This window comes from Clarias gariepinus, chromosome 2 (genome assembly GCF_024256425.1).
Source record: "Clarias gariepinus isolate MV-2021 ecotype Netherlands chromosome 2, CGAR_prim_01v2, whole genome shotgun sequence".
NCBI classification, from domain to species: Eukaryota; Metazoa; Chordata; class Actinopteri; order Siluriformes; family Clariidae; genus Clarias; species Clarias gariepinus.
The window spans coordinates 2,992,478-3,007,807 of NC_071101.1; the positions used below are offsets into that span (position 1 = coordinate 2,992,478).

The 15,330-nt window shown below is 35.4% G+C and overlaps 1 protein-coding gene across 1 annotated transcript; it reads left to right on the forward strand.

Moving 5' to 3' along the window:
• The first annotated feature begins 6,398 nt into the window (after positions 1 to 6,398).
• LOC128508759 (CD276 antigen-like) lies at positions 6,399 to 14,476 on the forward strand. Its single transcript, XM_053480235.1, has 6 exons — positions 6,399 to 6,470; positions 8,514 to 8,551; positions 11,398 to 11,748; positions 12,208 to 12,474; positions 13,019 to 13,069; positions 13,483 to 14,476. The coding sequence occupies exons 1-6, from the start codon at positions 6,445 to 6,447 to the stop codon at positions 13,560 to 13,562; spliced, it is 813 nt and encodes a 270-aa protein (XP_053336210.1). The 5' UTR covers positions 6,399 to 6,444; the 3' UTR covers positions 13,563 to 14,476.
• Positions 14,477 to 15,330: the final 854 nt, after the last annotated feature.

A 15,330-nucleotide genomic window follows, 5' to 3' on the forward strand; every position in this document is an offset into this window, starting at 1 on the left:
CAACAACAACAAAAGTACTCAGTTGTTACAAGATACAAAGGTCAGCTGTTTATTGTCAAGTGCATTTGCAAAACCCATCAAGCACCATGATGAAACTCTCTTATTTCCAAAGAACCAAACCTGAGCTCTGCTGCAGAGGAGAAGTTAATTTAGAGTCACCAGCCTCAGAAATCACCAATTAACAACCAGCACCTCAGATTAGAGCCGTTATGAAGGATTTACAGAGCAGAAGTAGAAGATCTGAATATCAACTAAATTTTAAACTGTTCAGAAATAAATTTAAATCAAGAAAGACCATGGAGTTAGAAGGGGTGTCCAAATTTTTGCTGGTGATCCACAGTGGGTCAAATTAAAGTAGTCCTGTTTCCATATTGCTAATACTAATAAGTTATCATCTCAAGGATAGTTCAAATGAAATCAACTCAAATATATGTTCAGTTGAAATGTAACTAATTGCAAAAATATTTTTTTAATTGCTCAAGTCAAATGGCAGTGAACTCAATTACAATTTAAATAAAATAAATCTTAACTGACAATAAAACTTAACTTAAATCTAATTTAGTTTAAAGAACTTATTGCAGTTGTATTCTACTATCGGAAAAAAAATATATATATATATAAAGAAATAATAATATTGAGCTTAAATATTGCTACAACTTAAATCGTAATGCAAATATAGTTTAAATTTAATGTATCTTAACTAAAGGTATTTCAGTGTTAATATATTTTGTCCTAAATATTGGTTCTACTCAACATAGTATAATTAATCTATATACAGTTCTTGGGATAAGTTCTTCTTCCATATACTTCATGTGGAATAGACACTATAAATGCACACGCTGTTTAGTGTAAATACAGTATACACGAAGTAAAGACATATTTTATTTTCTGCAGTAAACAAGGAACTGAGGCCAATAAGTCTTGTCTTTGAGCTATAGTGCATGCAGTGGACCAGGGTAACTTTACTTAAATTAAGGCATTTGCAGTTTAGCCAAAAACATCAAGTACAAAATGTTTATGACATACTGTAGTGTTCCAGGGAATTTGAAAGGCTCACCCCTCACCTCGTTTGTAGACGACCCCAAGGCAGAGCATGAGCATGAGGGCGAGGCCACAGCACACAGAGATGAGAGGCGTCCAGCACTGCACATCCCGTGGAATGTATTTCGCCGTATCTGAAACACAAAACCACAGAGTATCATGAGCGAAGAAAAGAAAAGCTGCATGCTGTGGCTGGAAACTGGTTTCCTGAGGCGGCATTTCTCAATAAAACCAGAGCACAATGCCTGAGTCTGACAAACAGCTTTTAATAAACAAAGTGTGGTCTGGAGTTTCGCTATGACTGCGGTGACTGAACACACGGACACATTTAATATTCTCTTTAAATGCTGCAGGGGTCTTCACACTTCGGTTTCTCAAGAACGAGTGAGAGTTTCGTTTCATTGCTTACTGTCTTACTGATTTTGGTCTTAAGGTGTGAATTTTTTTATAACAAAGGATTTCTCTATTTTACAGGTTTATATTAATGCACTCCATCTGCTTGTGTGGTGCATGCTCCAAATAAAGACACTGAAGAACATGAGTAATCATTGTCAGTGTCACTACTGTATAACAATTAGAGGTAAAGCTAGCTTTTAACTTCTCCAACGATTTGGGTTTTCCTGAAAAAATCCATTTTTTGTCTTTCTAATTTTAGGAGAACATGGAGAAGGAGAGGTTCCTGAGTTGATCACTGTTGGTGAAAACAGGGACTACCGAAGCACATTTAACACATAACACTTTGATCAATAAAAATTGCCATTATTAGCATTTTGATGTGGTTTAAGAGGAATAAAATGTTTGTAAAGCACAATATCAAGTGGCAGAGATTGCTTTAGCTGCAGGACAAATGACAAGCAAACAAATCTCAACTGTGATATGAATTTAAGATAAATATTCACTTGTAGAGGTCAGGCAATGAACAAATAAGGCAAGACTAGATTCGGAAACCAGAGGGCAAACTAAAATCAAATCCAGATATAAACAAGTGAGACAAGTGTTTGTTGAGCGATTTGTCAAGATTTTTTTGTGCGATTAAGTCCAAGTGTGTGTGAGCAGTATTGAGCCGAGCTTGAGTTTTGTCTGGAGTTGGAGTCCTTGACAGTCAGGTTTATAGGCCGCAATGTCAGATAGCGTGGCAGGGTGAGCTTGTTGATTTGTTGCACATTGTTCAATGGTGCTCGTTTTGCTTCATTAAAACCATGCATCAGTTGCAGGGATCAATTGTAGGGTTTAAAGGAACTTGAGAGATTGGTAGCTTCAAATGGACCAGAAGAGAGTGATATGTGTGGCAGAATGAAGGACTGAATTCTGGGTATTCTGTATTCTGCACAGAAGGGCTTCAGGGTTGTCCAGATCTTCTGGTTATCTCCCTTTATCTGTCCATCGTGTGCTGGTGATAACCTGAAGCAAGTTTAACATACAGTACACTCCCAGGTTCTCCACAACGTCAATCCATGACATCAGAAGATACTCTGGGTTGCTCAAATATTGGACCACATGGTTAAAAATTTGCATGGCTGATGGACGCCCAGAGAGAGGAATAATGTGCAGAGATCTGGAATTTTTTTTTATTGCTCTAGGTTGCTCTGGGGCCGTACCTATTTCTTGGCCACCTCCTCGGTTGTAAAGCCTGTGATCTGGGGGAATGTCAAAATAAAATCTTCCCACTGCTTCTAAATAGGGATGGGATGACAACTAGGTAAGAATCTGTTCATGAAGGTAAAGGATTAAATAAGAGTTTTAAAGCATTTTTACAGAGTATGCCATTAATAAAACATTACAACACTGCTGGAGCATAAAAAATCCCATATGCATCATGCAGCACTCAAAACCCTCTTTTAGAAGAGATGAGGTTGAAGGCAGATAACAAGTAAGGGAAGAAATATAGCAGTTTGTTCTAAAAGTCACTGACAATAGACCTGAGAAAACTCTGCACCCAAGACAGTCTACAGAATGCGCTCTATAAAACTCCAAACAGGATTTCGTGCATCTCACTATTCCTTTATCCATCTAGGAATCATTTGCGTATTCATATTTTTGCTTGTTGAGTTCTTCAGGACTTTTTGGAATGTTTAATCTTCTTCTACATGGAACGTTTATGGCTTTATTTGTAGATTTATTTAGTAAAACAAGAGTTTTACTCAAGAACCATTCTCATCAATATGATCTTTAAAGAACTCTTTGGGATACAGGTAAAATTTTTTGCCTCTACGGTAGCATTAAACTAGTATAAATGCAGCAATGCAGTAATTAATACCCTATTGTGCATATGAAGCATTTATTCCAAAAAGACATAACGAACATTTGAAAAAATAAAATCCCTGACCTGCCAAGTGCAGTTGAACAGCTCTTGAGAAGTTGAAACCCCCATCCTGTCTGGCGCCACAGTAATACTGGCCAATATCAGACTGTCTGATGTTCACGATGGTGAGACTCGGAGAGGCATTCTATAAATCGTGAAAAATTCATATTTGGTTAACTGTGAATTTTGATTGATCAAATGGTCTTGATTAAGCCTCTTTAACAGCAGCAGTCATGTCTATAATATAAGACACATAAAAAGGTTAAAAATACTTTATTATGTAGATTGAAAGTCAATATAATCTACAAGTTAAAATAAGGTAGGAATAGCATTCAGAAAAACACCTACATTCTGAACAAGTAAAATAAAGTGCTCAGAATCCTTGTTGTAATTAGTTTGCATGTATGTCTTGAGGTGTCCCCTTATGACTGATATGATCAACGTGAGCTCGTCATTGATCTGCCGGTACCAGACCATCTCAGTGCTGAGGAAGATGCTGCAGGGCAATGTGATGTTCTCTCCTGGTCTGACAGTGCGAGTCACGGCAGGTGAAGAGCTCAGACCACTGAAGGTGCCTAAAAATAACAGGCTTTTATACATTTAATAATAATAACAACAACAATAATAATAATAATAATAATAATAATAATAATAATAATAATGGCAATAATAAATGTGTTCATAATGCAGATTTATCCTGAAAACTTTTCAGATAACTTTACTTCCTTTAATGTGCATTAATCACATTTTATAATTTACTACTACATCAACTGTTACTATCAACAAGAACAATAATAATAATAATAATAATAATAATAATAATAATAATAATAATAATAATAATAATAATCTAGTTTCTTTAGCAATTTTGCTGATAATTATGTAAAAAAGACTGTATACTGTATATAAAATATATATCTGCATATTAACATCCAAACTTGCAGCATGCAACAATTATATAAATATACAGTATAATCAATTTAAAATACATTGTTTAAGATTACTTTCTATGTAAAATTTTATTGATATCGAATTCAGATTTGCTTTACAGATTTATTTTTTTACAAGACATTTACTGTATGAAAAAACGTTTATTAGAGACAAATCGAATTCTAATTTTCTGTAAGAAACAGGGTCAAAAGTTTGTGCCCACATTCACATGTCCAAATAAAGATCGTTAAGCCATAATAACAAAGTAACAAAGTATTTTACCATGCATATGTTATATCTTAATTAAACCGTACAACCTTTATAGAAACCTGAAACTCAAGGACATGGAGCTTAAAAATAATTAAAAAACTAAAAAAAAAAAAAAAAACTGAATGAGGAGGTTTAGATGGATTTACTATTAATCTCATTCTCATTTAGGTCTTACTGTTAATGCAAAAATCCAAGCATATAGGCATTTAACGTCTAAGTAATTTAACAATTAGAATAATCAGGATAAATTAAAATCTATTTACATTACATGCAATCAATAAATCAATCAATCTAAATTACTTAGATAACAATGCAATTAATCAACTAATCATAACTTTAGTTAATAAGGAGTCAGCTGATCAGATGTCAATCAATAAATTAATCAATTAATTAATCAATCAATCAATCAATCAACCAATCAATCAATTAATCAATCATACTCACTGAATAACAGCACCAGCAAATACACACACCTGCACATCTTAGACCACTAATCTACTGTATATCTGTGTGGTTTTGCATTTGAGTGTATGTGAGTGTATGTGTGCTCTCTCTCTCTCTCCTTCTCTCTCTCTCTGTCTGTCTCAGCTTCCTCATCACCTTCTTCATTGTCTCCATGTCTCCTCCCTTTCATCTCTCTCTCTCTGTTTCAGTTACTGTATCTGAATTTCTCTTTTCCTCTAAACTGAAACTTAACTGTGCTAACCCTAACCTCTGTGTGTGTGTGTGTGTGTGTGTGTGTGTGTGTGTTTGTTTGTGTGTTTGTTTGTGTGTGCATGTGCGGGGTGGGGGTGGGGGCAGTGGGAGTTTAAAATAACCCTTAAAGAGGTGGGAGAGATAGATAATGTGTTTCTATTAAAGCTTTATTCTTATAGACAGATACACAGACAAAAACAAGAGAAGAGTTGGAGAGCGAGAATAAAGATGATTTATTTATTTAATATATAAAATCCAGATTTTTTTTCAGATCCAAATTATGATTTAATTATTTTATATATAAAATCCTTATAAAGTGTTGCAGGGGTCCTGGAGCCTATCCCAGGAGACTTAGGGCACAAGTTGGGGTACACCCTGGAGAGGGTGCCAATTAGTCACAGGGCACAAACTCAACGGACAATTTGGGAACGCCAATTAGCCTTATCTGCATGTCTTTGGGAGGAAACCGGAGTACCCGGAGTAAACCCACCAAGCACAGGGAGAACATGCAAACTCCACGCACACAGAGACGGGAATCAAACCCAGAGCCTGGAGGTGCAAGGTGACAGCGCTAACCACTACTACAGTGTGTGTTTCTGTGTGTGTGTGTGTGTGTGTGCATAAATAGATACATCAAGAGCAACAAAGACACAAATAAAATTAAAAAATCTATAAAAGATGGCTTATTTCCTCTTTGCTCCTATGACGTCATAATGTCATTGTCAGGTAATCAAAAGGAAACTATTAAAGGAAATAAAGAATAAATGGGTTAAACTTTTTTTTTTTTTTTTTTTAAATATGACAAATATTATGTTTAAATGTAAATAACAACTCCCTCACCCAGCCCTTCCTCTAAACCCCTGAATCATACGAAACGGTTTCGTTTGTGGAGAAAAGAGTCACCAGTAGTGATTCAGGTGAATCGGTTCACAGTCGGGGGAATCATCTGTAATCCTTCCGCAGTTCTTTGTGCGTCACGTATAAAACAAAAAAATGAGGGTTATAATTATTAATATATGTTCATGCTTATGGTATATATTTATGTATATAATATTAAATAATCATATTTTAAAAGTGAATCAAGATGAGTCGATTCATTGCGCTCGGTTCATTGATTCAGAAGGGCTGGACTATTTATAAGGTACTGAGATGAGAAGAGACACACACACACATCGGTGAGAGTCATTCACTGAGTGATCTTCAGCATGGACATCAGGACTGAGGCGACATGGTGAGAGTTTATTGGACTTATTTCTTTACATGCAGATTATTTTAGTTTTTACTCTTTTTTTTCTTCCATTTTCACTTCATGTTCAAATGTTCACTTGTTTCACTTGTTCACGGAGTTTAAATGTACTGTGGAGTGTTTTGGACATGCTGTAATAATTACTCCTCTTGTTATTTTATCAAAGTAAAACGTTAAAACGGTTCTGGTTGGTGCATCACTTTAATGTCATGCACGTGAAATTTAAATTAAATGTAAAAACGGACTTCTGCACGTGCAGCAGAACAGGATTCCGCTTGCAGTGTGCAGGTGCGCGCGCGCTGTGCATTACCGCCCTCTGGTGGCCGTTAGATCAGTTTCGTTTCCACAGAAATCATACTTACTGAGGAGATGAAACTTAACATTGAAAATCCCCAGGAGGAGGGCGGTGTCTGCACCTTCACCATAATCCTATAGTTATCTCTAACCGAGACAGCAACATCACCATAATCACATATACAGAGTTACACTAAACATGTTATTTATTATTTACTTATTATTTATGTAGAGTCCAGTCTGTAAACACACACTAGTAAAAAATATTGAATTATCAATGTATTTACTAACTATATGTGGCTAACACTAAAAGTACATTACTATATACTATACTATACTATACTATACTATGCACTATATTATATTGTATGTTTGCATTATATTTTCATTACATTATAACATTAAATATGTTATTTAAACAACAAAATTCTTTGTTTTAGTGCCATAGATTAGAGTCGCTATGATGGCTTTATAGAGCATAAGTATCAGATATGTCTCAATATCAACTGTTCAAAGGAGACTATTGTGTATTTAAAATGCCGTCAGTATTGTTTTACAGTGTAAAAATAAATAAATAAAAATCAACAGTGACCATGGAGTTAGAAAGTGATCCCGAACTTTTAAGTGATATATAGTATAAAATATATATATCCCCAAAAATTATACACACTTCAGGAAAAGAAAAAAAAAACTGTATACATTATAATTGATTATACTAATTTACATTGTATAATAATAATAATAATAATAATTATTATTACGAATAATAATCGATAATAATGATTTCTCTCTATATATTTATTTTATTCTTACTATTTTTTATTTCCTGAAGTGTGTAAAAAATATTTTTATATATACTCTTTATATACTCACTATATATATATATAGTGATCCGATTTTATTTACAGGAAAAAAATGATCAATTAACAGATTGATTATGTGCGTAATATGGAACATGAGTATGTGGAAACTAATGAGTTTCATGTGTGTGTGAAGGGAGGGGTGGATGTGTGAAAAAAAAAAATCACACTAAAGTCATAGGATTGTTCCTCGTACTTGACATCATGCGGTTATGCAGAATATCAGCGTCACTGTGATGTAGCCTTAGACACGAGGGACCGACCCGAGTACTGATATTATCCTGCATTAACCATTCACTTTATACCCCCTTATACACTTCTATTTTAATTTACTTAATTATTATTATTTTTTCCCGCAAACTAGTCAATATTGTACATTTTTCAGCTCATTTTTTATTGTTTAAATATTTATTTTAAAATATCATATTTATTATCATCATATTACTTATTTTTTCTATTTAAAATTTGTTAAATTTTAGTCTCTTGGGACGCTGAGTGGTACGTATAGTTAAACAACCCAGTGCTGTTACTGTCCATTATAAGCACTCGTGGAACAGCTCTATTACTGTCACAATCTAATGTATAATATAATGTAATATAATATAATATAATATAATATAATATAATATAATATAATATAATATAATAATATTATATTTGTCTGACTTACAAGTGCCTCTTTGATTTTATTGTAAACAAGATGACTGAAATGATCAAAATCAATGTCAAACTGGCGAAAACACTCAATTTCAGTAGGGGTTGAATAATTTTAAACACAACTGTATATAAGAGTGCAGCTCTGTGGTTATAAATGGGATTTTGTTTTATCTTTTGTCTACGTGACCTATTTATAAACTCTTTATTTCACCATCAGGGCATTTCTGCTTGGCTTCATGGAGCTCACATTTGTTGGTAAGTCTGTAAACACTGTTACAACACCACACACACACACACACACACACACAGTCAGAATTTTAATGAACCTCATCAACACTTAGTATGAATGTATTTTCGTGATTTTTCCATAAGTTATTTTACTTTATCATCATTAAGAATATATTTATTACAATATACTAATTACAGCAGTTTGCTTACGGTTCTTAGTAAACATAAATGTGGTGACTTTTAATGTACATATTTAACAATAAATACATGTCTTTGTTTACTATTATTATTATTATTATTATTATTGTTGTTGTTGTTGTTGTATCTGTTATAAAACATATTTATAACATGATTAAACCTTGATAATTCATAAAGAAAACAAACATCAAATAAAAAAGTAAAACATCAATTTAAAGACTGACTTATTATTAATGAACTTGGTCACACACACACACACACACACACACTTATTCACACACTACAGGCAATTTGGTAGCACCAATTAGCCTAACTTGTATGTCTTTGGACTGTGGGAGGAAACCAGAGACATGGAGAAAACCCTCCGATGTGCCTGGAGAACGTTGAAACCCGAGGCAGAAATTAAATACACCCAGACCATGGAGGTGCAAGGCGGCTGGTGCTAAAAAAAAAAAAAAAAAAAAAAAAACGCTGTCGTGACGCGGTCATCCATCAGATGGAGCCTGTACACTACAGAACAGAGAACTGGTGTTGAGGTCATCAGCCTCTGCACCTTTTATTTCTACTCCTGAACGCCTTCTCTTTAGTCAGATGCAGAACATAAAGCTGCAACAACTGACACACCTTCCTGACAGTGCAACAAGAAGAACTACAGCAGATAAAACCTGAAAGACATTTGAACTTCCAATTTATTTGGAAGTGAAGACAGTGGTGCATTCCATCAGCCTAAATACTTAAGAAGCTTGTTGACAGATGGACTTAGTAAGAAGTAATTCTGCTCTAAAAAAAAAAAAAAAAAAAAAAACTTTGCTTAAACTTACAGTTCCAAAAAATTCTTGTGTTTGCACTACTGGGCTCCCACTGATCACTTATTTTTTTTCATGGCTGAAACCCAAAGTGGAAAACCTTGCCGACTATAGACCAACCAGGTACAACTTCAGACCATGAGAACGAGAGCAGACGCCATCACAGGTGATTGAAGTGCAGAAGGCCACCTGGAGTCAATGTAAGGAGCCACAGTGAAAAGATTAGAACAATGAAGTCTCCATTTTTAAAATACCATTCTTCAACATCAAATTCAAAATAACGAATGAGAAAAAATCCCAAAGAGAGAGACAAGCTCATCTCAGTGTCCAACAGAACATCTTCTAAGGTGGGCAACCAAGCATGCACTTCAGGTTTTTGACGGCCAACAAGTCTCAAACATCTTACCATGACCACAAACAAGTAAAAAACCCATTAGGATCACTGCATACCAGGGTTTTTTATGGTTTTGAATCTTTGAGCTTCAGTTGTTCATGAAGTGGCAGAACTATCTGTAAAAATACACTATTTTGTCTCACTATTGTGCTTAAGCCTAACAACATTTATAATTCTCCAAAGACTTCATGCCATGGGAGCTCTACCAGCATCTGCTAGAGCAAGACCTCCACCTTAACCCCGGCATAAACCATGTCAGCACGTGAGTATACAATTTAAAGTTCAAGTTCTACTGAAAATGTCCCTGCATCAAGGTTTTTGCATACACTAAAATCAGGGATAGGCTGTAGAAATGATGTTACTGGGGCAGTGGTGGTAGCTCGGTGTGTTAAGGCTCTGAGTTACTGATCAGAACGTCAGCAGTTCAGGCCTCAGCTCTATCAAGTTCTTGCTGTTGGGCTCTTGAGTAAGACCCTAACCCCGACCCGCTCCAGGCGTGTCTTATCATGGCTGACCCTGCACTCTGACCCTAACAAAGCCGGGATATGAGAAGAATAAAGACTTTCGCTGTGCAGTAATGTAGATGTGACGAGTAAAGGCTGACATTTTATACAGACATGATGCAGCCTTGCAATTGTATCAGCATTGTCAAAGAGCCATAGTTTGGTTTTGAAAATCCAGAAGTTCTACTACTAACACCAGCCGAGCCAGTTGCTGCCAAATGTACCTCAGTGTCCACTAGAGGGTAAGAACCAAGTGCCACCAGAAGCGATAGAGAGAGAAGATCCTGGAAGACACCCCTAAAAAAATAGATAAAAATAAAAGTATAAATAAAAACATAAAAGGTCAGTTAATTGGCCTTCATCAAGCACAGAAACCAACCACTGTACAAGCCTCTGGAGACAGTGTTATGATCTGGGGTTGCTTCAGTTATTCAGGTCTAGACTCTGCAACGTTATGGGGCAATAAAACGGGGCCACCTGAATGTACTGAATGACCAGGTTATCACATCTATGGAGGGTTTCTTCTTCCCTGATGGCCAGGACTCAGAGCGTGAAAGAGTGATTCAGACATCAACTGGACACGCTGATCACAGCTGAAGATGATTGAATGATATCTTAGATTGTTTTTTTTTGTTTTTTTTGCCAAAGCAGTGTGTTTTTGTCCTCTGTCAATGTTTGTTCTCTTTTTATTATCATTTTTTCTCATCTGACTGCAGCCATGTTTTTGCTTTTTATGACTTGTATTCTGTAGACGTTCAAATCCATTGTTACTTTTTTACTTTTGTCTGCTGTTCCTGCTTGTGTACTGTATTAAAGTGAACTCACTCCAACATATATGATTTATTTAGACTGACTTTTTTGTTTCTCAGGAAAATTTTCCAAAGCAACGCACCTTACAGTGGTAATCTTTCTTTCGAAGGCCCTGAGAATATTTATTCTTTACCTTTTCTGTCTTATTAATGTAACCTCCAGGCTCGAGTCCACTGTCGTTGCTCAGGCGCACTCGCTCTGAGGTGGGTCTGGAAGCTGTACTGCCATGTGACTGGGGCTTACACAGTGACGTGTCATCCGAGACGCCGTACATCCAGTGGCAGACTCTCAGTGAAATGGTGTTTGAGCGAATGGGGCCCGATCAGTTTCAGGCCGATGCTTACAAAAACCGTGCGGATGTTCCCGAGGGTGTGCTGGCGAAGGGGAACTGCTCACTGCATCTGAATGACATCCGATTTAGAGACGCAGGAATCTACGAGTGTTATCTGGTAGTTGGGAAAGAGGGGAACAAGAGGAGGATCTTCATCCAGAGTGTCCAGCTCGCCGTTATCGGTAAGGACTCAGTACATCGCCTTATTAGTATTTGGAAAAATGTGAAACGTCTACTCTGGCTCGCTGGTCAGTTTAAAGACCTGTAAAGTCATTGTACAGTTTAATGTGCAACGTATACATATGTTTATGTCAAAACAATACGTTATTTTGAAAATGTATACAATTGAATTTGTTTTCCATAAACATACTATTATTTATCTATTTACAGTATATATTATACCTGAGCGGAAAATTTTAAATGCATTAATTTAAATTTAAAAACATGTGAATAGGTGAAGGTCAGTGGGTAAGGTGTTGGGCTTTGCTCAGAAGATCCCAGGTTCAAACCCCACCACCCCCAAGGATGATTTCTCTTACAGCAGTTAAATTTTTTGTCTTAACACCAGGACAAACGTTTGTATTCTAATTAAAGTGAATTCATGTAGAATTAACCTGGTTTCCACTACTATCTTTATGCAGATCATAAGAGCACTCAGTCTGTGGAAATGGGGAAAGACCTGACCCTTGACCTCTACACGAAGCAGGCCGAGACTTTGGTGTTCCAGAGCTCACACTCCTCCCAGTGGACACAGCTGTGGCAGCGACAGATGGCCTGTAATGACTCTCGGGTGGTGGAGAGAAACGGAAGGCTTGTTATCCGGAATGTGAGAGCCGGCGATGAAGGACTGTATAAAGTGATGGATGCCGAAGGTCTCGCGCTGAGCACAGTGAAGGTTTCTGTTAAAGGTAAAGAACGTTTAGTGACTTCTGTAGATACAACAGGGTCCTAAAGTCCACTATCTAAACCTCTTATTACCAGAGTTTATTATTGAATAACAACTTTAATCACAGGTATTGGATTCTGATCAGTCACAAGGTGTTGATTAATTATCTATAACAGCCGCTCTGACATCTGGTGTCTCCATAGTAACAGCTTAATTACAAAAAAAAAAAAAAAAAGTCTGATAAGTCTTCCAAACGTTGCTAAATAATAATGAATGTTTTTGGCTAATTGCTATGCTAAAGAACAAATAAAAGCATGTTGGAGTAGGGATGTTATAGGAAAATAATCAACTTCGCATTGGTAGCGGTAACTTGAATAAACTCCATGTTAGAATGATCAAAGAATTCTGAAATCCAACTGTGATCATTTCATGAATGATTTAATTAAATATTGCACTTTGATTAGATCTATGGACTTAATACACAATTATCTTATATAAATATCTTCTGTATTAATTCTTAAACCATCTAATTTTCATCATTTATTGTTTTTCCTCTGATGTTTTAGATCCTCCTCCAACCACGAGGCCACAAGTGTGGGAAAAACATATTTCATTAGGTATGTAAGAAATAAAGCTTTATCACGACGAGATGAATTTATTGATGAATATATTTAATTTATATGGATTATTGATTCATAATGGTGCAATTTTTAACACAATTCATCAGACATGATGTAATAACAGATGGTTATATTTTTAATAGATAATTACACAGGAGTTTTTTCTTCTTTGGAAAGTATAAAAATATTTTTTGTTTAAATGCTGTTTAGGTTTTTACTGTATATTTTGCATTTAAAGTAAAAAAAAAAAAAAAACTCCTTTACTGTTGAAACTTTGCAAACGATGTGTATGACTGCCACTAGAGGGCGACCATAGTAAAAATGTTGCATTGAAAGACAGTACAAAAATCAGGGAGAGATGTGATAGATTTCAAATTGAGATTGTTTTTCATCTCTCCTCCTCTCTGTAGAAAGCAGTGTTGGTGTGATCTACCCCTCCCTCTCTCTCCCGTGTCTCCTCATCATGCTCCCGTATTTCCTCCGACCCTGAAGCTCATGAAGAGAATGCGATGATGATGGTGGCGATGATGGTGGAGATGAGTGATGAGCCAGAGGTCGTCCCTCACGCCGAGTCCTGCAGCGGCTCAGTAACCACAGGGTTAACGGTGCTCACTCAGGGTATCAGGGAGTAGGTGCACTAGAGGCAGGCGCCCTAACCCTTCATTTGCTCCAGAGGTGTTGTGGTGTGGAACATGCGATACAAAATAAGAGTTAATTTATTGTGTTTTGTATTGCTTCTTTTTTTTTTTTTTTTTGGGTGAATTTTTAATTTTGAGGAATATATACCAATATTTCAATAATAAAACATGAATAATTCTAATAAAAATTCCTTAACTACACTGATTTAAAAGGTATTTAACTAAAATGACATGCATAAGCATCTTATGAGATGAAAGATCCATGAAAGATTTGTATCTTTGATCTTTTTACAACTCAGCACATTTCTTTAAAAAGAATTCATACAGAATTCAAAACTCCTAAATCCCACAGAAGCAACAAGTTCACTCACGAGGAAGTTTATCCTCCAGAATAACCCTAATAAGAGACCCTTCTATTGCAGACCACACCCCGACTTAAGTCTGAGTACAGATACAAAATTGTTACATTTTTTATAATGTTATTTGATCTTAATAGTAAATAAAAAAGTTGGACTTAAAAAACTCCACTAAAAACTTTTTTTTAATGCGAAACAAAAAATAGAATGGACGTCATCCAGAACGACTTTATAAATGTTCTGGTGTCCATAACTAATAATGTATGTATAAACTCTTCAAACAGAGTGATCAAAATGCCTGTTTATATTTAATATTTAAATAAATTAATTTTTGCTTCTCTGCATGTTGTACTTACATAAGATGCACAATGCACTTTATTTTTCCATTTGATAATAAATCAAAGAATGTATGTCTCAGTGTGTAAATAATGTTTGCTTATTTATTGGAATAAATACACTTAATTGAAATACTTGTTCTGAATATGAAAACAGAAATATAAAATTTAGGTTATATAAATTTTTACAAGAATCCATTTTAGTATTGTTAGGATTAAAAAGAAAAAGCATGTCTAAAATAAGTTTTAAGCTGAATTAAGAGAAGAAGAGTTATGTCTTGTTGTGTCCGCCGCACCTTGATACACTTACCGGTCCGGGCTCAATAGACCGGGAGAGAAAAACACACACACATGCAGAATGATGTCATCATGATCTTCAGAATGATGTCTGAAGATTTCTGTTTATTCTCAGCAAAGAGAGCACATTTAAACGATGCTAGGTCCTGAACATCAAAAGAACCATCATTAACATGTCAGTCCTAGAGGGACCCGGAGACAGACAGGAGAGAGGAGATACATTTACATTCTCCTGATTAAACTAAAGGGTTCTAGCAGACAGGAGCCATTTGGATGAATACTCATATGGATACAGAATATAGAAGGTGTTACCACATAAGGCATAAGGAAGCACAGTGAGGGGTCTGTTCTCAGAGCACAGGAATCTTTCTATTAGATTATCATTTTTTACAATATTATAAAACCTTACAGTACCCTACAAGTATATTTAAAGACTAGTGTTAGTACACGTATTTGATGGTTAAAGAGTTTGTAGAAAGAGTTAAAAGGTTAAATCTAATAATAATCTGATCTGATCTTTAATGTAATCAGTGATATTATTATTATTATTATTATTACTATTATTATTATTATTATTTGAGGTTGAAGCCCACGTACATGTCTGTGTGTCTCTCTGTACAGCAGAACTCTCT